Source organism: Furipterus horrens, unplaced genomic scaffold (genome assembly GCF_987537825.1).
Source record: "Furipterus horrens unplaced genomic scaffold, mFurHor1.1.pri manual_scaffold_6, whole genome shotgun sequence".
In the NCBI taxonomy this organism is placed as follows: domain Eukaryota; kingdom Metazoa; phylum Chordata; class Mammalia; order Chiroptera; family Furipteridae; genus Furipterus; species Furipterus horrens.
Window position 1 is genome coordinate 53178817 of NW_028327176.1, and position 25663 is coordinate 53204479.

Consider the following 25663-nt stretch of genomic DNA (forward strand, 5'->3'; position numbering starts at 1 on the left):
GAAGAAAAGCGTGAAGAAATAAATCAGAAAAGCATTATGTGAATATCTTGACTAACCTAACCCAAAATCAAATTTTTGACCCGAGATGAAAGCAAATATTGGGTATTTAACCTGAAATTTCCATTAACATTCATTAGTATTTGTTTTCTGCAATCTGTATTGGCCATTTTTTGATATGTAATACATAAAGGAACCCCAGGAAATGAATTCCAGATATGCTAAATCGAAAATGTAAACAACTTATTAGTTTCAGTGAATAAACACACCACATCCTGCATGTCCTATCAAATCAGCTGAAGGCTGGGGGAATATCTAATTCCTCTGAATAGACCTCTTTCTCCCTTTTTTCTTTTTGTTCTAATGATACAAAGATGGTATAATAAATGCTGTGACAATGGTCTTCCTTATAGTTAAAGAAATTTTTTTTTTCAATTTCATTAACCAATCAGTCAACCAAAAGACAAAACTCATTAGTCGTGGAGCTTTTCTCATGGAAGTTGTCTTCATCATATTAAAACAATAACAACTAAGTATTCTTAGATTTTTAAATCTGCAGAGCACTGCAAATTACAGGATACAAGTTTGTTTTTCTGCATATACAAGCTTGAAGTCTATCATCAATCTTCTTACCTTAATGGTGCTTAAATGGAAGAGCACATAAAGGGAAAGCTTATTTTAAAATTATAATTTAGAAAGAGGAGGTTGAGAATAGATGCTAAGGGATCTGAAATTAATGATACTGGAACACACAAAATATCCCTCAGTAGGCCACCCACAGAAAATTTGCATCTTTAAGTAGTATATACATATATTCTGGCTGGTTTGGCTCAGTGGATTGAGCGTCGGCCTGCGAGCTAAGTGTCGCTGGTTCGATCTTCCAGTCAGGGTACATCAGAAAAGGAAAACTCTGACTCCAAAAAACCTCCGCTGCCTTGTGGCATACCTCTTCAGGGGAAAGGCTAAGGGAGTAAACCCCGACAGAAAATCCGGAGCCGGAGTCCCTAAGGCGGTTTGACGTTGTAGTCAACACCGGCAACTCCTGCGGCGCACCTGAAGCCAAGCTGTATTGACTTCGTCTTTCCCTTGGACCCTTCAGCTGCGAAGAGAGGGGGGGGTCTGCTGCATGGGCAACAGCAGACCCTCCATATCACCCTGCCCAGGCTCTGTAGCTTCAGCTTCACTGGAGAGGACACTCCAGCGTCATCGCAAGATGTCGATTCAACACGGGAGGAGACAGATACCGTGTCACTCCCGAGTCGGACTGCACAGCCATTCTCGGCGGTGCAGATAGACTCTTAAGAAGCTACACCATCGTCTCTCGAGACGGACGGCTGCCGACAACATATATTCTAACAAAAAAAGGTCTCTGTTATTTTCATATAACCTAGAGAGATCAGGTTTAAAATCTTACTAAGCTCAAATTTCCTCCATTTGTCTCTCTTCAACCCTTACATTAAGATGGTTTTCTTAGGACTTCCAGCCAAGATGGAGGCGTAGACAGACACGCTGTGTCTCCCTCCAAAACTAAGAAGGAATACAACTACCTCAAAACTAGAAACAACCAGAAGTTCCAGAAACTCAGACTGCATGGAAGTCCAGCAAACAAAGATATAAAGAAGAAATACTCATCCAGACAGGTGGCAGGGGCGGAGCCGGGGTGAAGAGGATGCAGTGTGGTAGCGGCAGCAGGGGCGGCAGCAGCAGGTCGGCAGAAAGCACAGTCACACGTTTTAAAAAGTCAGGAAGGACCCCTGGGGAGCGTTCCCAGCTCCTCACCGGACCTCGCAGCTCACTGCCCCAGCACCGGGAAAAATCAAGCCTCATTGCTTCCAACTGTGCAGACCAGTAAGGGTTGGGGTGGAGGCAGAAACTGCCAGTGTTAGCAGAGTCCGATTGTTTAAAGGGCCCCCACGGTCCTAGAACATCCGCAGACCCACCCACTTTAGGAACGACGGCCAGGGTAGCAGCTAGAGGGACGCCAGCCCGGTGTGGAAGTGGGAGAGGTTCCTGGAAAAAAGGCGAGTGCTGGGCTGGCGGCATCGTTCCCTCTTGGACCCCTCCCCCAAGTATAGCGCCACAACGTGGTGAAGCAGGTTGCCCTGTACTGACAAATTCCTAAGGCTCTGCCCCTTACAACGTAACAGGAGCAACAGCTCTACTTGGGATGCAGAGGCAAACAAACACAGGAGCCTGTCAGAATGAGGAGACAAAGAAGTATGGCCCCAAAGGGGAAACGGATCAAGGTTCCAGTGAGAGAACTAAGCAACGAGGAGATAGCCAACCTAGTAGATGAGGAGATAGACAACCTAACAGATGCAGAGTTCAAAACACTGGTGATAAAGATGCCCACAGGCTGGACAGACATGCTTGAGTATGGCAAACACATAAGGGAAGAAGTGAAGGTTATGTTAAGTGAAACAAAGGAAAATCCACACAAAATCAATGGTGAAGGGAAGGAAACCGGGGTTCAAATCAATGATTTGGAACATAAGGGGGGAAAAATAGTCAACCAGTGCAGAATGAGGAAGCAATAATTGAAAAAAAATAAGGAAACCTTCCCAAATTTTGTGAAAGAGATGGACATACAGGTCCGGGAAGCACAGAGGGTTCTGGGCAAGCTGCACCCAGGGGGACCACACCAGGACACATCATGACTGAGATGCCAAAGATGAAAGATAAAGACAGTCCTGGGGGCAGCAAGAGAGAGGCAGAGAGCTGCCTACAGGGGGTGCCTATAGGACTATCAGTTGATTTCTCAGAGGACAGTTTGCAGGCAGGAAGGGACTGGCAAGCAGTATTCAATGGGATGAAAGGCAACCTGCAACCAGGATTACTCTATCCAGCAAGGCTATCATTTGGAATGGAAGGGTAGGTGAAGTGCTCCCAGATGAGGTGAAGCTAAAGGAGTTCATCATCACCAAGCCATTATTATATGATATGTCAAAGGGACTTACTTAAGAAAAAGGAGATCAAAACTATAAACACTAAAATGACAACAAACTCACAACCATCAACAACTGAATCTAAAAAATGAAAACAAAATCCAACTAAGCAAAGCAGAATAGGAACAGAATCACAGGTATGGGGATCATTTGGAGGGTTATCAGCTGGAAGGGGGGAGGGGGAAAATGGGCATATGGTGTAGGGATTAAGAAGCATAATCGGTTGGTACAAAATAGACAGGGGGAAGTTAAAAATAATATAGGAAAGGGTGAAGCCAAAGAACTTACATGTACGACCCATGGACATGAACAAAGGGGGGTGGGATTGCTGGAGGGAAGGAGGGTACTGGGTGGAGGGGAGCAAAGGGGAAAAAATTGGAACTACTGTAACAACATAATCAATAAAATATACTTAAAAAAAAAAAGATGGTTCTCTTATTAAGACTTGAAGAGGCAGAAGATGCTTCAGTGACAATGTGAAAGGTGACCTCTAAATGAAGTATAAAAAACATACTTGACTGGAAAGGAAGTAACTACCAAACTTTTCACAAGAATCCCTTAGTAGGAAATGATGTCTTTTGCTATGTGATTTAAGGTTTTGAAGATTAATTTTATAGAGAGTCAACTTCTTCCCTTTAAATTGATCTCTCCCAGTACGCCAAGTTTCCAAAGAAATGTATTTGAATTCTTTAGTCTCCTCTGAAATTCGGGACTGCTTAACTAATAGCAATTCTGATTCAGCCCACAACACTGACATCTTTACAGGACACTACAGTGCTTTAGGTCTTGATTAGACAGCTTGACTTTCTTCCTAAACCAATAATATACAAAATAAAAAGTATAAAGCAGACTCTGAGACAATCCTACCTTGAGGATTATATAGAAAGTTAATTTAAGAAGAAAATAATTGATCTTTGTGAAAATTAATAAGTAGTAACCTCATTAAAAATTGAGTCAGGAAGCTAGAAGAGACAACTCTCATGCACTTCCAGCCCAGTTCTCTTGCTGCTGCTGATGACAACAATGGGGATAATGAGAATGCAGACAACAGTTATTGAGTTTTACCACAAGTTACCAGATAGGTACAACTGTCACTTCATTTTACAAATGAAGAAACTGAGACTTAGAGATGTTAAAGTTGCTCAAATTACTAAAATGATCCAGGTTTCAAAGGCCAATCTCTTGAGTTCTATCACTGATGATATAGATTATTATGTATTATACAGCTGATACACTGAGAATTGATTATTGGTGGCAAAGATGGCTTTATAATCTAATCCATAGTCAGTGGTAAGGATATGTGTATTAAAGTTGCTAATCATTTACTGGGATAACTATACTCACTTATTTTGCGTATACAAGCATCTTCCTAAGAGAATAATACTTAGGATTCCAACTACATCATCCCCAGCTACTTCCTACTTGTATTCCCTCTCATTCACAGAGCTGACCAAAGAGATCCAGAAATTGAGGTCATTCAATAAATATTTATTAATATGCCAGGCACTGTTCTAGGTGCTTAGGAAACAGGAATGAACAGGAGAGATGTGATCCCAGACCACTGAACTATTATTTACCTTTTACTTGGAGTCTGTGAAACCCAGATATTTAAAACAAATCCTACTTTATTCCTGAACTGGGCTGAACAGACTTTTGTTCCATGCAAGTAAACATATTTTAATTAAGACAGATTATTAGGGGTCAAGCCGGCAAACAAAAGACTTTACAGTAAAAGTAAAATGCTTGGAGCTGGTTCACAGGTAATGGCAGGAAAAGGGGCATTGACATTTCCCAGGATGGGAAGGTTAACAGTCCGTGGATTGTGGATAATTAAGGTATTATCTTAAGTCACCTTGGAATGAGTTCTCACTGAGGTTAAAGCTCTGGAGGACTAGGCTGTGCTACCACTGATCACTTTTTTAAAAAGAAGAATATGAATCATGTGAAAGTTTTTAACAACACTGGGCAACTTAAAATGAAAACAGGGCCAACTCTGGTCCTTGCTACAATGTGCACTGAAGAATCTAAGAAAACACAGAACGCCATGAAGCTCCACTGCAGTAATTCCCCTCTATCCACAGCTGGACAGCTGAGTGAAGTGAAAATCTAGTGCATAGTCTGACCTTTCAAGTGATGAACCAGTACACCAGCAGTCTTCATCATCTCACTTTATTTTCCTTGAGAAAGGCAAGGGTTCTGAGAGAAGCTGTGGAACCTTGATTCCCCAGCCTTTTTCAGAAACGCTTTCTGTCATGTCCCCCTTGCCATAAGAGCAGCACTCTGCTCTGCTAAGTTCTGTATTTTACTGAATCCTGTCCTGTGACCAGGACCTAAACAACATGGGCTCCAGGGTGACATGAAAAATAAGAGGAAGGAAGAAAAGAACTGAATTATATCCAGAAGGAAATGTAAGAGTTTTTTAGGGAATCTCAGCAAAAACAGAGAAGACCCTGTGGATGTGCATATTGCACTCATTCAAGGACAGCTAAACATAATCATGACTGACAAATTAATTACCATAGGGCATGTCACAGGAGAAGCTTGATTTAATGTACTAGCTAGTAGTTACTTGAATAGTTTGATAGGTTGACTGATGCAGATTTGGGTTTAGAACTGCTTAGCTGTTCTTTAAGGCCAGAACTCCTTCTGCATAATATAAACTTCAAAGGCTGCAAGAGAAGAATGATAGTATGGATCTGTCCCATATGCTTTCCTTATGTTTCTCACTAGCGTCCTAGTCCTGAGGACTCTCTTCTCTCCCTCACATCAGGAAAAGATTGGTAAAGGAATGCCTGAAGCCCTAAGAGAGACTCTCATGGGGAGTAACCAAAGGTGGATTATTAACTGTATGGGATTGGAGAGTCTAGCATCACTGAGCTGAAGTAATGCAGAAAATCAAAATAAGTGAGTATAGTTATCCCAGTTGGGAGTTGTTTGGGCCTTGGTACTAACAGTTCAGGGAGATTGCTTTATAAAGATTCATTAGTTCAGGGGTCCCAGTGGCAGAATCGTAAGCAAGCTGATTAAGATTTGCCTGATTAACACTGGCTAAAACATCTTACACCTGAGTCAAGGGGAGCCTGCTATACCACAAGGAGATTTAGAGCCTTTTATTTTCGTGAATATATACAGAGATGGAAATGCTCTAACTTTTCAGGAACTACTGGGTCCTGATTTTGAAACAAAACTATTTCTTTAGGGATGCAGAAAGCTTTCTGACCTTTCAGTTAGAGGTTAAGTAATAATGGTGTTCTGCCATTATTTTGTATCACAGTAGGCTCAGTGAGATCATGAATCTACCCCAAATTGGTTTCCCTAAATCCGGAGTTCAGGCAGATTCTCCACGTTGCTTTCCTGACCTATAAAGTGAGGCTATTAAGGTAAGAATGGTGAAACACAAGGCTTTGGAGCCTTTGTTTCTTTCCAAAATAGTAAACGGAGGCCAGATTAACTAGATCATCAAAGATCTGAGAGAATTTGTCAAGATGCATTCTATTGCTTTCCTGTTCAAGGACTCAGTTTACTCTGTGCAAAACACTAATGAATCCTGGGAAATTACGGATAACACTAAATTTAAATAGATGCAATTGCTGCTTCACTTCCTTGTACCGAAATGTGCTCTGGATTTGGCTTAGTTATGTTATATTTTTAATATACCAATCTTTTAAACAATTTAGAAATCTGAGAAGATAACTAAAAACTGAAAACATTTAACATTATAAACCATAAAAGAATGGAGTATGAAAGAAAATAAGAAAACACATTAAAACATGGATAAAGAAATGAAAGTTATAATAAATAAAATTTCCATGGCTGTTTACAAATGATTTTATGTATATTATCTTATTTGACTTTGTAACAATAGAGTGAGACAAATATAGCAATGAGCAGTATTCCTAGTTTATTGATGGGCTCAGGGAGGTTCAATGAGTTGAGCCATTCACTCCCATGGCTTAAATCACCATGGAGAAATATGCCAAAGCTCCCAGATCATCTCTATCATGGATTACTGCAACAGCCTCATAACTGGTCTCTAGACTCCTGATAAATTGCAGAGTACCTTCTAAAAACACAAATGTAATAAAATAATTCTCCTACTTAAAATCTATATTTTCTATATTATCTCCAGCATCCAGCATGGTACTCTGAACAGAGTAGGACCTCTACACATACTTGTTGAATAATTAAACAGACACTGAACTAACGCTATTAGCAAGCACTTGAGCTGGAATATGAACCTAGACCTCCTTGTTTAGATTACACAAAGAGAAAGCATAGGAAATGACAGATCCAGACACAAACTGAAAAATCTACTGCATGAATGATAGTGTAGTCCGAGTTTGGTCAAGGAGGTTAAGCTATTAAGACCTGCTAGTATTTAAAATTGAGTTCACTCTCAGGATCCAGTGCTCCAATATCCAAAACCAAATATAAGGCACAAACAAATGAAGTTATAAGATGAACTTCATGCAAAGCAGAAATTATCAGAGGTCACTGTCAATTCAGAAGTGAAAGAAATATTTTCATCATATCTAATTTTCTAGTAATGTGCATCTTACAGGCTTGGTAGCTTGCTGGTAAGAATTACGCAACAACAACCCTGTTAGGAAATGGCACCTTATGCAGCAGTTACCATCTCTAGTAAACAGCAGAGCTAACTGATTGATTTCTTGCAGAAGCACAAAGCTGAGAATTAGAAAACCATCAGTTCTGGATCATACCTTTCAGGACAACCACAGAACTTACACAGATAACTACCAAGAAGAAAAACTTAATTTCTTGTACCAAATAAAACGTCATCTCCAAATCTAACTGATTCACAAACTATAGCCAAAGCTTTCAGTGGTTTGCAAAAGACCTTCTGAGAGTTGCTAAATTTTTATTAACTGCTGTTGTCACTGCTGCTGCTAACAATAGGAGAAACTACTGCTTACTGCATATTCAGTGTTTTGTCAAGCCATGAAATAAACCCTCTCATGCATTATCTTGTTTAATTCTGACCCCATCTCTGTAATATTAGGTACTATTATTATTCCTGTTTCATAAATGAGACTGGCAGTGACACAAGGTCATACTAAAAGTAAGTGGTAGCCTGGATGTGTCTTGCTAGCTGACTCTGAAATCTATGTTCTGATGACACACTGTATGAGCTGAATATCTCAGGCTCATGGTAATGCATATAATTCCTCTATGTACTTGGGATTTAAGAAAGTGGCAGCTCAGGCTTCAGAGTCAAACACTCAAGGAACATTCACATTCTATCTTGTCCGGAGTTTGATTTCTTTTGGGACCTATACAGTTCTTCCAAGGACTCACAGACAATAGGGAAAATACCTCATGCACACACCACTGGGTAGAAAGATGGAAGTGTTAATTATCTTGTCATTTGGGGCTGCTTTTATACGCCTCTGTATAGTTACTTGAATCTTATGTATCATTTCTTTAAGATTTTTTTATAGACCACTGAGCATCTAAAAGAAAAAAAAAATGAGGGGGGTGGTATAGCAAAAGACAGAATAGAATTCTTCTCTTAAAGTAAAATAAATGTCCATGGAAAGTTTCTTGACAGACAAATTACTGCCAATCAGAAATGAAACATTAAATTCTAAATCAATGAAACTTAGTGGCTCCATAACATATTAGAAGAAATTTCAGTGGTAATATGGTTATTGGAGGCACTGCCATGCCTTACATATGCTAACTTCAAGCTGATTCTAAGGCTGAACAGCTACTACAAACATTGAATAGTGATCAGATATTGGCTCTCTGGAACCCCATTTGCAAGGTTAACAAACTCTATGTTTCTACCTTTTCATTAAATGATTTCTCCACCTCAGTCTTAACAGAAAGCTGGTTCTCTCAAGTAGAAGCTGTTCATTCTTCTATACTAAATGTAACTCAGAATCAGGCCATAAAACAGGCATTTTTGTTACTCATAAGTGCTTCTCCCAGATCATCACTCCTCCTCCTCAAGGCTCATATATTTAGCTTTATCACCCTCAGACTCACTCTCTTTATCTTTTAGCTCTATCAAAAAAGCAGTCATGTAGTCATTCCCAATCATTCATTGGACTTTGTTATTTAACCAACGGTGTTTGTTGGTTGCCTGATCCAAAGTCTTCTTCTTTTTCCTCATACAGAATGAGGTTCTGCTCTTTCAACAAAACCAGAAGAGTGACTTCAAACTCAACATCAAAAATCAATCTTGGTTGGTCTAGATAATCATTATGTTTTTATTCTCCTGGTAAATAACTGGTTAAGACAGAGGGATGTAAAAACAAGTTTGGCCAACTAGATGCATAGAACTGGTAAATGAATTCTTGAAACAATTCTGTGGCTGCTGGATATGTAGTATGTCTGGATGTAATGCCTGGACCTGTACTTATTTTTGAATGATGAAATTATGGTGATTTTTATTTTCATTTTCCCCCCAGAATTTTCCACAAAGAGCAGGTATGATTTCTATAAAAAATGAAATTTAAAAAAAAAAAAAAACCTTGAAAAGATCTTCATTTATTCTGTTACAGGTCATAATGGAGTAATAGAGGACTCCTTTTCCCAATGTAAAAACAAAAAAACTGGAAAACTGGAGAAAGCATCTGAAAGGATGGTTTTAGATATGAGACAACAATCAATGCAGGACTGTGATCCTTGCAAGAAAGAAACCAAACAAGGTGAGCGTTCTAGAGGCAGTTTCCAGGCTACAATGCAAAGGTGGAGAAGGGAAGGAACCCAAACAAACACAAGTAGTATGCGCTGAGTGTCAGAAATTGTAGCCCAGCATGCCCAGACAACTAGTATTTGCAGAGCCGACTAACAGAGAGGAAGAGGCTGCAGAAAAGAGCACTCAGGAAAACCAGAGAAGTGTACCACTGAATATTTGGCAAAGTACTAACCTGTGCATGCTTGAGAAGAAACTACCCAGGGCTGGGGAAAGACCCACCAGAAATGAACAGGCAGAATAATTTGTGGAGCTCTTATAGAGCTGGGAATACTTCGTGTTTCCACCAAGCTAGAGTTGAAAGATCTCAAGGTACCTGGGCATGGCATAGAATTCATCAAAGGGTATTGCTTTAGATTTGGGTTTAAATAATACCTAGACAAAAGGCTGCTCTGAATCCACTATAAACTTTAAAGCAAATCTTGAAAGGATCCAACCAATTTCAAGTAACGTAAATGCAGGTCAGAATAAAATCTAATACTATTTAAATGAATACAACAAAATACAGCACTAACAACATGGGCTTCTCCATGTGGTCTCTCTACACAAGCTGGCTTGAGTTTCCTCCAAGCAGAGAGGCTTCATGGTAGTTAGACTTCTTACACAGCAGGTAACTAAGGAGATGGAGGCTGCATGGTCTTTTACGGCCTAGCAACACAAGTCACAAGACTACTTCTGCCCCATTCTGTTGGATACAAGCAAATCACAAGCTTTCCCAGATTCAAAAGGAAGGGGAATCACGTGTGTGTTTTTAAATTTAATCTTTTTTTTTTTTTATATATATTACCTTTTAGTCCCCTGATACCACCTCCCCCCAGCAATCACCACAATGTTGTCCATGACCATGAGTCCTTTTTCCTTTTTGCTCAATCCGTCCACCTCCTAACCTCCCTACCCCACTAAGATGTCATTTCTTAATAAGGCAGTGGCAAGAGGCTAGAAAAAGATGTGGGAAAGGTGATACTGTTGTTCCCATCTCTGAACAATGTAATCACACTTTGGATCTGTGGTGCAGACAAATCTTCTGAACTTCTGTTTAGTTGCAAATGTCTTTATTTTATCTTTATTTTTGAAGGCTATTTTTCCAAAGACAAATTTTAGATTGTTAGGCTGTTTCTTTCTTTCAGTACTTTATAGATGTTCTAGTGCCTTGTAGTTTGCACTGTTTCTGATAAGAAGTAAGACATAATTCTTATCATTGCTCTCCATTATGTAATGAGTTTTTCTTTTTTGGCTGCTTTTAAGATTTTCTCTTTTATCATTTTTTTCTTTTTTCTTTTTCTTTTTGTTAGAAATATGACCATAATGTACCTGGGTGTGACTTTGTTTTTCCTGATAAAGATTTGTTGAGCTTTTTGAGTCAGTAGATTACTATTTTTTAATCAAACCTAAAAAGATTTCAGCTACAGTCATGCATTATGCCTATCTTTTCTTTAAATTATTGTGCGTATTTTTGTGGTTTGTTCCTCTTCAAGGACTGTTGAAGGGTTTTTTGGCAGGCAGTTATTTTATTGGCAGGTTACCTCTACCCTGTTGAGCCTTATGATTAGGCTCTGTTATGGTGGACTGAGAGTAGCTCTTATTCTAGAGCTTGAGCAGCACTCTTTAGGTCCAACGTTCTGTAGTTACACTAAATGCACAAGATCTTTAGCCAGTGTCTCTTAGCTCTGTAACCTCTGGCATTCCTATTCAGCTCACAGATCCTCAATGGCCATTCTGTGCCAAATTTCACAAAGTTTCACCCTGAATATAGCAACTTAGTTTTGACCAAAGACTCACAGGCTCTCTAATACAGATTTCTGGAGCTAGTTCTCTAAACAGCTTCCTGTTCTCTAGTCCTTTACCCTACAAATCCCAGCTGCCTTACCAACTCTATCTGCTAATCTCTGTTTATCTGTGTAAAACACTGCCTTTTACTTAGGACCTGATTTCCTGTGCTGCTGTTTGGATAGTGCCCCCAGAGAGAAAATGACAGTGAATGACAAACTTACCGTGCGCACATCCCCTCTCTAAAGGATCACAGCCTTGTGCTGTCTGCTGTCCAATGCATAAAAAGAGTTGCTACATACATTTTATCCAGTTTTAGTTGTTTATGGGATAAAGGTGATACCTGTTACTCTGTGGTGGCTGGAAATAGAAGTCTTAACTAATTAATTAACACAGACAATAAATAAAATCTTAATTTCCAGCCATCAAAGTCAACCAAGAAAAACGAATAAGCAGTAAAAATAAAAAAGATGGGGCAGAAGTATTAGCAGACTCATAGAATTTTCCACTATTTTAATTTTTGTAGAAGCAGAAATATCATTTCAAGTGGTATCATTTTGGTTCATTTCCATTTTTTACTGATAGCACAATGACAATAAAAGGCTCCTCAATCCTTCCTTTTTCCTAACCAAAGCCTAATTTTGTATTCAACACCAAGTGAATGATTCATGATGGATCAACTATGCCAATAATGATGCCCCCTTTCACTTTGACAAATCCTCAATCTCCCAGTCAACCTTAGTGTTGGTGGTGCCCATACAACTGAATTCTGACCAATGAGACATACAGGTGAGTTAGCTAGCAGTCTCCTGAAAAGGTTTGTATTTTCTTTGTAAAAGGAATAGGTGAGGCTGGCCTGTTTGTCCCATCTCTTCTCACTATAATACAGGTGAGGAGGAAAAGTCAACATGCTAAGTATGGGAGAGGAGAGGGAACCAAAGAGCCTGGTCCTTGGTGACATCACTGAGCAACTACATTAATTCAGAAATTTACAGCCTCTGAGGAAAAGGAAACTTATTTGTTTAAGCCATTCTGTCTAACATTTTCTGTTTCTACCTGTACTAGAAACCATTTCTGACTGGTAAATACACACATTTGTCCTTTAGACTAAGAAGGGTTTGCAAATATCATGTAAAAATAGCTTTAAAATAAAACATAAAAAGAAAATGGTTGGCAACTACACTCTTTTGAAGTCTTTGAACAAATCAGGTTTTCTTCGGTGTCTAGTAAATGCATGTCTGCCTCATATCATCCTCTAGGTTGCAAAATTCCTTGTGGCCAGGGATCGTCTGTGTTCTACATGTGGGCCTAGGCACTTTTGGGTGCTCAGATTAGCTTGCTGATAGACTCTATTTCTAGGCATCCTGTAAGTTATTTCTGTCTTCTAGGTATTCTTTGACTTCATCAGGAACAAAGACCTCATAGGCTTAGAACTTTTTCTTCCCCCACAGATGTGGGTATGCAGGCAAAACAAATAAGCAAAGGGATGGTTCACTGTCTTACGTTCACATTCTCTGACATCCAAGTTGAACTGCTGTAATGCCCCCAAGGTAAGCTGCCTTACTTCGGCTTCCAGCAACACCTGCATCAGGGACGTGGCTAAATGCTTGCAAGCTGACATACATGCTGTCTGAGCCACCTTTCCCTGAAATACAAGAATATAAATCATAATGTTAGTGGATTAAAATGAAATTCCAACAAAATTATTTTTTTTAATTAGGAATGTCTTTAAGGTTTTCTTAATCATAATACCCTTACATTCAAATCATATTGGAATTTATAGCACCTGATGGCAATCACCTTAAATACTAACTTCATCATCAGTCATGTAGCTATAGCACTAAGTTAAAATTCATAAAGCCCAGCTATTTATTCAAGAAGCATTTTTGTCTAAATCAACAACAGATAAGCAATATTAAAAATCTTAATTAAACCAAGAAGAAATTTTTCCACAGAGAATAAATTTCAAATAGTCCCTTCCAAAATAATCACAATTCTTAGAAAACAAATGTAAACAATAATCTCTAACTTATCTAAGAAACCAAAGTCTTTACTGCTTATTGATTTAACACATATGAAGTGAAAAGAATAAAGAAGGTTTCCTGAAAAAAATATTAAAAAGGATGAATTTTGTTTTTTCAAATAAACACTGAGGTTTATGAACACAAATTCTAAACTAATTTTTAAAATATGATATTAAAAACTTATTATCTTCTTTAAAATAATCAAACACTTCATAATTAGTGAATTGTGATGAAGCTGTCAGTCACCAGCTGCCCATAGCAGCAGCCTTATGTATCATCCAAATAGTTTCCACAGAGGAATGTTCAAGCTTAACACAAAATCTGATTTGGATTCCTCAGTTATTTTGAATGTGATGGCCACACAGTACACATGCTTAGTCAATAACATCTATTGCCCCCACTGAGTAGTACAGTGAGGTCGTCAATTATTCACACATGTGCATTCCAGTCCACTCTCCTTGGCTGCTAGGGTACATCGATGTCACACAAACAATTTTCAATATGGTAACAGTAGCTGGACTTTTTCCGGACAGACCTTATATATCCACTTTCTTTAGATATAGGTGTACATCCATCTTATTTCTGTTATTTACCATCACTATTCTGAAAAACAGCGTGACATCTGTCTTAAAAAGTCTGAGTTGTAAAATTAGTCAGTGGATCCTTCTTTTCTGAAATTATGAAAAATATCAGCCATATACAAAATTACATGATGAACACTCATGTATCCAATAAACATTACTAATATAGTTTAGCCCCTGTGTGACCTCCTTAATCATTTTCCTCCCTCTTCCCATAGGTGATCATTACTGGTGTTGGGTATACCATTTGTATTTTTTAAATACTATTACGATAGGTATACATGTAACAAGAAATAATATATTATATTATTTTATGTGTTTTGAAACTTTCCATAATATCATATGGCATTTCCTTTTGTGACTTGCTTTTTTGGTTCAGTATCATAATGAGAAACTTTTTAAATGCAATGTATGTGGCTGAAGTTTATTCGTTTAATTATTCCACAGTATACCACAATGTATTTGTCCATTCTTCTGAAGTTGGAGATTTCAGTTGTTTCTATTTTGTTTTTATTTATTTATTTATTTATTTATTTTGCAATTGTAAACTCAATAGGTCATACAATAATGTAGGTCTATTAAAAATTCATGAAAATTCCAGATTCTTACTACACTGTCCTTTCATATGATTTTCCCATATATTTCTCTGGGCCAGAGAGTATCTGATTCTCTTCTACTAAAAGGGAGGTATTATCTATTTTTCTCTTCTACTAGAAGGGAGGTATCTACACAATTAAGACAAATGTGTGAAAATATTACAAAGTCCTTATAAGAAATACAGAAAGCTCAATATTCATTTGTTTCAATTACTATGTACTTCAATTACACAACTAAGTGCTATGTTATATACTAAATGCAAGTGAATAAAGGTGAAGGGTTTAGAGAAAGCATAATAATCATCAGTACCATCTGTATCGCTACCATCGTCATCAGACAGGCTGCTTGCATTTACTAAGCGTTGAGTATGTGCCAAGTGTTTTGAAAATATTTTCTCATATAATTCTCACAGGGACTTGGGGTAAGGGAATGGAGAGGACAAGGAGATAACAATCACACGGATCTGACAGACCAGGATCCTGGAAGGTTTTTCCTTCTTTCCTCATCTAAAGAAGCATCAAAAGAATGATGACTTCACAGTAGGTATTTAAAATGGACTCCCTTCCGGCCACACCTCTCTGTCAACCTACTGGGATCAGATCCTGAATCCTAGATCATCAAGGATTTTATCTAAATGACTTCAAATGCCCAAAGCCAAATTTCCCTTTCTCTGGATAATCTAGCAAATTTCAAGAAACTTGGAAAGAGAGCCAGGAACCATCCTGTGAAAGAGGCTGTCCTTTCACACCAACTTCCTCTTTAGTTTTGCCTCTTGAATAACGCTCCTTTGTTCACGTTTTGGTGTTAAATTTATCCTTCTCTAGTGGTGTAGTTGGAGGGCATAACAGCCAGAGCGCTGATGGTGTGGATTTCAGTCCGAGTCCTAAAGCCTGAGAACCAGGAGCGCCAACAGCAGGGCACTGCTTGTGATATTGTCCCACATATAACTGATGCTCTGTCAGATTTTCTCCTCTTTGCTTCTCTTACTGCACTTTAGTTTGTATAATTTCAACTGCTCAGTCTTTTAAATTTCTCAATCTTATCTTCTAAAGTTGCTAATTTTTGCTGCTAATCCAGTTTAGCATATTTTTCAGTTCTGACACTTTTGTCTTTAGAAGTTTCATTTGATTCAGTTTTAATAATTTATATTTCTTTCCTTACATTTATATTTACCTTTAAATCTGAACCTATTGAGCATGTGTGTGTATGTGAGCAGTTTTAAAGTATTTATCTGCTAATCCTGTCACCTATGTCACTTCAACTATTTTATGGACTGATTATTTTCCTTGTTATATATATCACATTGTCCTGTTTCTTGTCATACCTAGTATATTTTTATTAACACTTACTACCGTGAATGTTAGGTTGTTGACTGTCTCTATTTTGTTGAATTTAAAGAGTGTTGATTTTTGTTATGGCAAACAGTTCAGTTTCTTTAGAAACTTTGAGGTTTACTGGTCTACCCTCTTATGTAGAGATTAGAATAATCTTTTCTCTATGGTTACATTAGGCCTACTACAAATATAGCTTTAGACCAGCTACTTAGCCATTCTTTGGTTTGGCTCTACTACATGCTTCAAAATTCAGTGGGGTCTTTCCCTTATTTCAGGGAAATAATTTTAACATCACCCTTCCTTGTGTGAGTTCTAGCAATTGTGCTCAGCTTCTGCACCCTTGCAGTTGTTTTTATTCCTGACCTCATGGATTTTTCCTACACATGAGGCTTAATATTTAGCCAGAGACTCAAAGAGATTCCAATGTGGATATCTGGTGCTATTCCTCAAAATACCTTCCTCATTCCAAAATTCTTTCCTTGCAAGTATCAAGGAAGCAACTTCTTCCCCAAACTCCAACCTCTGTCTTCCTTACCAAACAATATTCCCATGTTGTGCTTGGGTTACCTTGGGTACCTTCCCTGTACCACAGTTTACAAAGTACCTGTAGGCAGTTTGCTGGGCAATGTTTCATTTGTTTCTGTTCTTTCAGAGATCACAGTCTGCACTGCCTGCTGTCAAGTATTTGAAAACAGTTGTTTCAGTTATTTTGTCTGGTATTTCTAATGTTTATGGCTGAGAGTCAATCTGGTACCAATTATTGCAACACGGTCAAAAGAGAGCATTTCATCTTTATTTTTGAAAGGTATTTTTTGTTGGGTACTGATTTGTATATTGACAGTGTTCTCTCACTTTTGGAATTTTAAAAGTTTCATTCTATTGTCCTCCGGCCTCCACTGTTTCTATGAGAAGTCAGCCATCATTCTTATTGTTTTTTCCTTGAATGTGTTTTGGTTCTGTAGCTGTATTTAACATTTTTCTTTATATTTGATATTCATATGCCTAGGTATAGTTTTCTTTGTATTTCTCCTGCATAGGTTCACTGAGCTTCCAGAAACTGTTAAATTGATGCATTTCCTCAAATATGGAAAATTATCAAGCATTGCTTTTTTAAGTAGTGCTTCTGTAGCATTTTCATTCTCTCTTCTTCTTCCCGGACTCCAAGTACATATATGTTACAGCTTTCAACTGTGTTCCATCTTTTTTATGCTTCATTCCATTTTCAAAATTCAAAGAAAATTTTATTCTTTTTGTTCCCTCAGTGTGTGTTTAAGTTTAGGTATTTTCTACAGACTGTCTTTAAGTTCACTAATCTTGACTTCAGCTTAAAATTGCACCTAATGAGCTCTTATTACAGAGTCTACATTTTGCTATTCTGGAATACATATCTGATTCTTAATATCTATTCAAATAATCCACAATTTTTGTATTTTATCCATTCTTTCCTGTGTTCTTTAACATATTAATCATAGTTATTTTGAAATCGGTGTTTGCTAGCATAAATATCTAGATTATCTAATGATCTACTTCTATGACTATTTTAACTTTTGAGTATATATGGCAATTCTCCTGCTTATTAGCATGTAAATAAACTCTGTTTTATATTCCAGATAAGAGGTTATAGAGGTTTTTGAGTACCTTATCTTCCTCAACAGAGTTTTGAGTTTTGTTCAGGCAGGTGATTAAATTATTAGATCACCTTTACTTTGTCAGGCTTGTTTTTAAAGTTACAGTTGGTCCATTTTAGTTTTGCCTTACACCTGGGACCTTGTCTATAATCCCTGCAAAGGGCTTTACTGATACTTGAATGGAAAAGTCTCTCTATGAGTTCAATTCTCAATGTTTCCCACTGAACAACTTCTAGAATACTTGCCCATATTTCAGCAGCTGTTGTCCTCTAAAGCTCCAGTGTGTGCCCTATTCATTTGCCACATGGGAGTTAGCCAAGGACTAAAGGGGAATTTTAAAAAGACATTTTGGGGAGTTCTTTCTCTGTCTTTGTTTTTGGTATCCTATTCCTCTGATACGTATTCTTTTTTAAAAAAATTTCTAAAAAGATTTTGTTTATTTATTTTCAGTGAGAGGGGAAGGGAGGGAGAAAGAGGGGGAGAGAAACCTTGATGTGTGAGAGATACATCGATTGGTTGCCTCTCGCTCGTCCACAGCTGAGGACCTGGCCCACAACCCAGGCATGTGCCCCAACTGGGAATCAAACTGGTGACCTTTAGGTTGGCAGGCCTCGCTCAATCCACTGAGCCCCCCCAGCTAGGGCTAATATCTATTCTTATTGACATCCCAAGTATTGATCCTTTCCTTTGTTTGATAATACTCTGATTTTATATTTTGTCCAGTTTTCATAGTTGTTTACACTGGACAATAAAAATGATACTTATGACATCACAGTTAAAAGAATCTTTTTAATTGACAATTTATATCAAACTAGTAAAAAACTATAATAACCACTTAAATAATTTCTCCCTGGTCAATAATTTTATATACCCTAGTCTTGATTCCCATTATCAGCTTGGCCAACATTTTTGCATTATAAATAAAATGCATACATACATGTGCCTTTCAAGCTAAAATTTACAATAAAGGATAAAGAGTATAGCCAACTAATCAGTACATTACAAAACAACACTACCACAACAAATACCTTAACTTATGTATTCTATTTCTGTAGACTAAAACAGTGTCAGGAAAACAAAGAAAAAATATATAAAGGTAAAGAGAGAAATTACAGGTATGTGGTTTAATGAAAACCAAAATACATATTAAATATAATTCCCTAGACCACTGACTTGAACTTTTGTCTTGGTTTCATCATCTTCAAAATAGATGGTTATAATGGTTAAGTAAAATTAATTCCTACTTAGCATTTCCTACCTAATAATTCCACACTATCTGGTTTATATTGCATACTCAGTAAATGTCTTATTAGTATAATTTTTATTCCTATGATCCAGAATATGGAAAACCATTTAAAAACATTGTATATATTTGCTTATAAGTATTTTATGAGTGCATAATATTTTACTAACCATGTATTCCTTTTATAGTGTCATATAATTTTCTTCTTTTACACCAAAAAATCTGTCATGCAAACAGTAAAAAAGTACTTCCTGTTCTAAAGCAAATCAAGGGAACATGCAATTAAGTGCTAAACTGAGCAGAATAAACTCTAAACACTATATGATTTTAGAAGAAAAGGTTATGAGGCCAAAATAGTCAGGGAAGGCTTCACAAGAACAGTAGGACTTGGTGGATAACCTTCATTACATAATAACAACATCATGGAAATAATTTCAAGTGGCTTATAATTTGAAATGAGGTAACATAAAGTACTCTACAAATAATAACAATCACTATTACACACACTTCCATTGAATAAGTCCTTATAATGAGAAATAAAAACTCTTTTTTCTCAGCGCCTGTTCAGGTTAAAGGTCAACTTCATCAAGTCATCTCATTAACACAGCAATGTCTTTGAAGGTATTCAGTCTTTGCCATGCTGAACATTTCACCAGACTACAACCAAGATGCCAAAGAATCAGATTCAAATATTAATGAGCAAAAGGTCATGATGAGGTAATTTCCAAAGTTCTATTAGTTCCTGTTTTTGACCCTATCCAATTCCCTCTCCCTTTCTCCAGTCCTCCCTTACTACATAAACTACATTCACTGGCTAGGTTTCAAAATATATCCTCTAAACTGTGATTCCAGTTGAAGTGCATTTTAAGTGGAGGTCTCCCAGATGCTGGATCCCAATACAAGGGTGATCTGTAGAGGTATAAAATTAAAATAAAAAGAAGAGAGAGAATCAGCTAAAAACTACATCTAATTTTGATATTTATCTACTACAACAAAAAAAAGAAAAGGAAAAACAGAAAAAATAAAACAGAAACCCTCTCTTACTTCCTCTTTCAAACTTTCTAATAAACTATTTAATAATGTGACAAAGCAGAGCATATTAAAATATTAACCAAAGCTTCCAGGAAAACCTTTATAATCTCAAATTGTTTATTTAAGACCTTTACAAACCTCATAAAAAATTAAGTGGTCTTGGAAAAAAACACCACAGCCATAGGAGAGAGTTTACAAAACACAATGGTACAGACGCCCGACTGTCTGCCAGCCAGTCGCTTTTAACTTCCACATTCAACGTATTGCTCAGTTCCTAACTGGTCAATACCCTAAATAAGAGCATTTCTCCTCCCAAACACTTCATTAGCCTGAGTTTCTTTTTGCTTTTTTGAGCTAATGTGTCCTGTAGGTGCTTTAGTTCATTATTTTCTGCCAACAAGAAATGCTTCATTTCAGAATATTTAAAACCTTAGGTTTCTCTGAGAGAAATCATTTGAGATATTCTTTACAAGTATTTAATTAGCTCTCTAATTAATCTCACAATGAGAGAACAGTGCATGAACCACAGTGTCCATTTTATGGGAAGTAGTAGTGAAAACAAGGTAAGACTAGAGTGGAAGTGATACATAAAGAAAGAGCAGGGTTTGGTTCATATTAACTTAGATTCAAATCCTGGCCCTATCACTTAGCCCTATCACTTAAGGGACTTTTAAGAAAGTTGTTTAATCTTGGTGAGACTCACCTTCCTAATCAGTAAAATGAAGATGTCAGCAACATGGCAGAAATTGTGGGCAGTTAATGAGATAACATAATAAAGAACCCTATACATATCTGGCACATATCAGGGGCTCAATGAATGGTAGGTACTTTATTATAAAATGTTCCTGTCTTTTTAAGGAATATTGCCTACAGCTCAAACAATTTTTTAATAGAATTTATTTGGGTCCCAGACAGAATTAAATATTCCATGTTTCTTAAAAAGCAGTTATAGAAAAATTCAACACGCAAATTTTAATGTGAGCTGAACTGAATCAACTTTCATACATCTAGAAATCTACTCTAAGTTAATCATGTTGCAGAAAATTGAGCACGACATATGAGTATTTCAGTCGGTCTCAGTTTGTAAGGACAAATGCTCTTAAACCATTTAGATCTCAAGGAAACACGTTGCATATTCTCCCCAGCCCCGTCTTTTTCCCTTACGAATGTCCTACAGGAGCTGTAAAAGAGGAAACTTTTTATCACAGTGTATTTGTGTGAAAGCACCAAAATATGTTAACAATTAGAGAAGAGGAAACCTGAAAGACTGCCTTGTTAATTAAGAAACTTGCTATCAAAGAACTCATTAAAAGTTAATGTAACCAAATGGCTATTAAAATAAATAACCACTGAATAAAGGTTGTCTGGCTAACAGCCCCTCGATGTAGCTTTTTACAAACATTTGCAATAGTAAAGACCCAAAAAAGATGAAAGGCCACACTAATGCTAAAACCAATATTGATGAAACCAAAGATGAAAATATCCTAGGTAGCAGACAGAAGCTGAATTAAGAAAAACAATTCTAGAATTTAGAATACAGGACGTCAAACAAGAAAGTCCTCTCAGAGACCCTGGGCACTGCACAACAGAGAGAAAGATAGCTGTTCCTCTCTATACTTTGCCACTCCTAACTATTAAGTTAGAGTTAGATTCTCCCTTTCTGCTAGTGACTCCCTCACCTGCTTTCTGCCATCTAGCTTCTTTCTTATCGACACAGAACCTGCAAATCATAGAAAGATGGCATAAAATTATGGATGAAAGGAAACTGGTGGAATATAATAAAATCTTAGAGGTACTGTCCCTTGAGCAAAGTCAGAAAAAGAACTGAAGGATCCCTGTAACAGGGCATGCTAGAAATTCACCATTGACATTGTACTACAGAAGTTCAGAATATTTTCAGAAAACCAGACACTGGTGATAGGAAGCAGATACCACCTCCACTGAAAAATACTGATGTATTTGCAGAATATGTTAGCTGCCTACTCATTATCCATGATCCCTTCTACCTTAACAAAATCTTTAGCCATATAAAAAGTTAGAATATTTACACCTTGTCATATATGGAAGGCAAATGATTTGAAAGTAGAAGTGTCTGCAGAAGCCCCTTTGCCTGGGCCTTCCTTCTTTTTGCTGTCAAAATAAGTGTGTGATGGCTAGAATATCTAGCAGCTATCTTGAAATGTTGAAGAAAAGGTCAAGAGAATGATAAAGACCTCTGCCCTGACATTCCTGAGCATCTGAACTAATATCATTTCTTGAGTTGTTATTATGTGAGAAAATATGCTCTTAGGTATGCAAGCTACTGAAGTGGATTAGCTATTATTATTGATAACAGATAACCACATCAAAGCCAGTAGAATCAGGAAATCAGATGAGAGATGTGTACATCCTTATACACATAAATATTCTGGATAGAAAGTAAGACTGCCATAAAATGAGGCAGAGAAAAGGATGCATAACTGTCTACCCACCTTGTTTTTTGACAAGTACACAGCGTGTATAGATCCGCTAAATCTGAGGTCAAGTAAGGAGGGAAGTAAAATACCATCACATGACACAATAAAAATACTGTGAAACAAGGAAAGAATGCAGCACTGTGATATAATTAATTTTGTGTGTCAACTTGACTGGGTCATTGGATGCCCAGGTTTAATCGAACATTATATTGGGTGTATCTGTGAGAGTGTTGTTGGATAAGATTAACACATAAATCTGTAAACTGAGTAAAGCGGAGTCCCTGTCCTAATGCAGGTGGGCCCCATCCAATCAGCTGAAGGCCTGACTAGAAAAAAGACTGGCACTCCTGTAAGTAAGAAGGAACTCTTCATTGCCTAACTGGCTTGAGCCAGACACCAGGCTTTTCCAGCCTGCACTTGAGCTGAATATGGCTCTACTGAGTCTTGAGCTTTCAGACAGGAACTTACACCAACTTCCTTGGTCTCTAGTTTGCTGACTACAAATCTGGGGACTTCTCAGCCTCCATAATTATGTGAACCAATCCCATATATATATGAAATTGTATATGTATGTATACACATATATACATACATACACAAACACATATCTTCTTGGTTCTGTTTTTCAAGAGAACCCCGACTAATACAGTACCCAAAAGACTCAAAGTATTTTCAAGCCTCAGAAAATTGTATATTAATGGGTCAAAAAGGAATTCTAAATAAATTATTTGGTATCACCATCTAGAGTATAAAATAAACTTATCAATAAAAGAGAGACATAATAAGGAGAAATTAGTGTGAGGTAAAATGAATAGCATGGTAAATTAAAAACTCAACAGTAAACAGAAAGGAAGATGAAAAAGATAAAAAGGGTCGGAAGAAAACCAAACATAGATTAACTAAATTAAAATTCATACAAGAGGGAATAAGTGCAGGATTTAAGCTATGGAAAATTACCAAAGTTGTGTGGGAAGCAAACATGACACATTCTCCCAGAACTTAGAAGAAATCAGCATGAAGCTGAAAATTATGAGAGAAAAAAATGATCAGTTTAATACGGAAGATAAATTAATTTCAGGTCAACTGATGTTTGCAAATGGGAGCCAAGAAAAAGATTAAGACACCAAGAATATTCAATATATCAGAGAAAAAATTTACAAAAAAGTATAAGCATTCAGGCAGAAAAATTACATCAATAACCAAAGAACAAAGTCAGATTTCTCTACTGCAACATTAAAAAGCAGATTACAGAGGAACAACGTGTACAGAGTATTGAAGGGAAAAAATGACAAAACTTTTAAAAATATAAAGCTAAAAGGTAAGAAGAAAACATTTGCTACATAAGGAATGCTGCATAAAATATGAATTCATGGTCTAAAGCATGAAAACTAAAAGTGTAGTAAGCTGAATAACTGCCTTAAACTAAATGTAATTATTGTTTTTTACTGTTGAAAAAGATATATAACATAGAAAATAATGCTATAATAATACTGATACTCAATCTAAAACACTGAAATATTTTTGAAATATAGGAAAGAGGGAGAATAAAAATGTGTGATAAACATTTATATTAAATATATCATAAATAAGTTTTTATGCTTAATTCCAAAGCTTAGAAAATTATAAGTTGAAAATCATTTTGAAAAAAGTGAAAGGACTTATGTTCAAAACTCAAAGTATGTACAAAGCTGAAAAATAAGACCCATGCAGCGGGTTTGATCCCCAGTGGAGTTCATGCAGGAATGCAGGGATCAACCAGTGAGTGCAGGGTGGGTGGGAAAGCAGATCAAGGCTCTCTCTCCCACCCTCCCAAAATCAAAAAATTTAAAAAAGAAATTTAAAAAAAAGGAAAGAAAAGAAACTCTGAAAAGAGATATAATGAAACAAAATAACATAACAAAATCAACAGCACCATAATTGTATATTGTCTAAATTAGCCTATTAAAAGACAAAGGCAAGATGAAAAACTGATGAGCCATAAATAAAATAGGTAAAACCATGTAAGGAAAAACAAGTGTAAAGAAAGAGATAATAACGAATTAATTAACACATAAGTTTAAATTCAAGGAGAGTTATTAAATAGGAGTAATTTCCTGCTAGCATTCTAAAATAAAGATCTGACTGCTATAAGCCCTAATTTAACATATAACATTGTATCAAAATAACATAAATTAAAAAATTGCAGAAAAGAGAAAATGCCTAAAAAACATACAACAAAATAATAGTAAGAAATCTTAACAGAATACACCGAGACACTGACAAATCAAGCAGCAAAAATTACAGTAAGTGAGGTCTAAATAATAATACAATAATATGAACTTAAAGGACAATATATTGAACTTTGTACATTATGGTCAGGAGATATGTCTTCTTATCTGTAAATGGGGTAATATCCAGTGAAACCCTAGATGACTTCTGAACATTGGTGCTTGAACAAGTGGATATCCATATAGCTAAACATAATCTCAATTGTTTCATCACTCTGTTATGCAAAAGAAAATATCGAAATGGATCATACAGCCAAACAAAAAAAAGTTAAAGTTTTATAAATCTAGCAAAATATAGCAGAAAAATTTCTAGAACTTGGAGTAGATAATTTTTAGATAGGACACAGAGAAAAGGCAAGGACTCAACATACATACATGAAATAAAACTGGTATCCAGAATATATTAAATAATATAAAACTTAATAATAAGTAAAATAACCCAAGTTAAAATATAGAGAAAAGATGTGAACAGGCACTTGACGAGAGAAGATATATGAGCAGCCAAAGAGCACATGAAAAGTGCTCAGCATCATTAGGTATCAAAGAAATGATGAACAAAAAACACAAGGCAACGCCAGTACATACTCATTAGAGTGACTCAAATTAACAAAAAATATGACAATATCAAATGTTGACAAGAATTTTCAACAACTGAAACTCTAAGACATTGGTTTTAGGAATACAAAATGGTATGGCTATTCTCAAAAACCCCTCAAGATACAAATGCAAATTAAAATAAAATGCAACCCATGATTTAATTTTAACATCACATAAATAGGAAAAACCAGACATTATGAGCCTCCCAATTCACTGCAATTGGAAGTACATACCTATAAAATATTTTTGTCAAAATCATATCTATTACCAAACCACTTGTTTAAAGTAAATACAGAGCACAGAGGAACATATTAAGTAACATCACAGGGATGCACCATGGGAAATCCAATAAAACAATTAATTGAGTTTCTTTAACAAATAGCTGGCAAAGCATTAAAAAAAGGTAGAGAACTTACAGAAAAAAATAAAAAGACTTAAAGAGCCTTCCACTTCTGCCAAAGGCAACATAGTTTA

At 36.6% G+C, this 25663-nt stretch overlaps 1 protein-coding gene across 2 annotated transcripts in view; it reads right to left on the reverse strand.

The window, feature by feature from the left end:
- The window catches only part of EXOC6B (exocyst complex component 6B), a 614171-nt gene that overhangs the window by 196401 nt on the left and 392107 nt on the right, over window positions 1–25663 (reverse strand). For both annotated transcript variants that reach the window (XM_090281510.1, XM_090281509.1), the window contains one exon: window positions 12934–13075. In XM_090281510.1, coding sequence (XP_090137636.1) covers window positions 12934–13075 — 142 coding nt within the window. The remainder of the gene's footprint in view (window positions 1–12933; window positions 13076–25663) is intronic.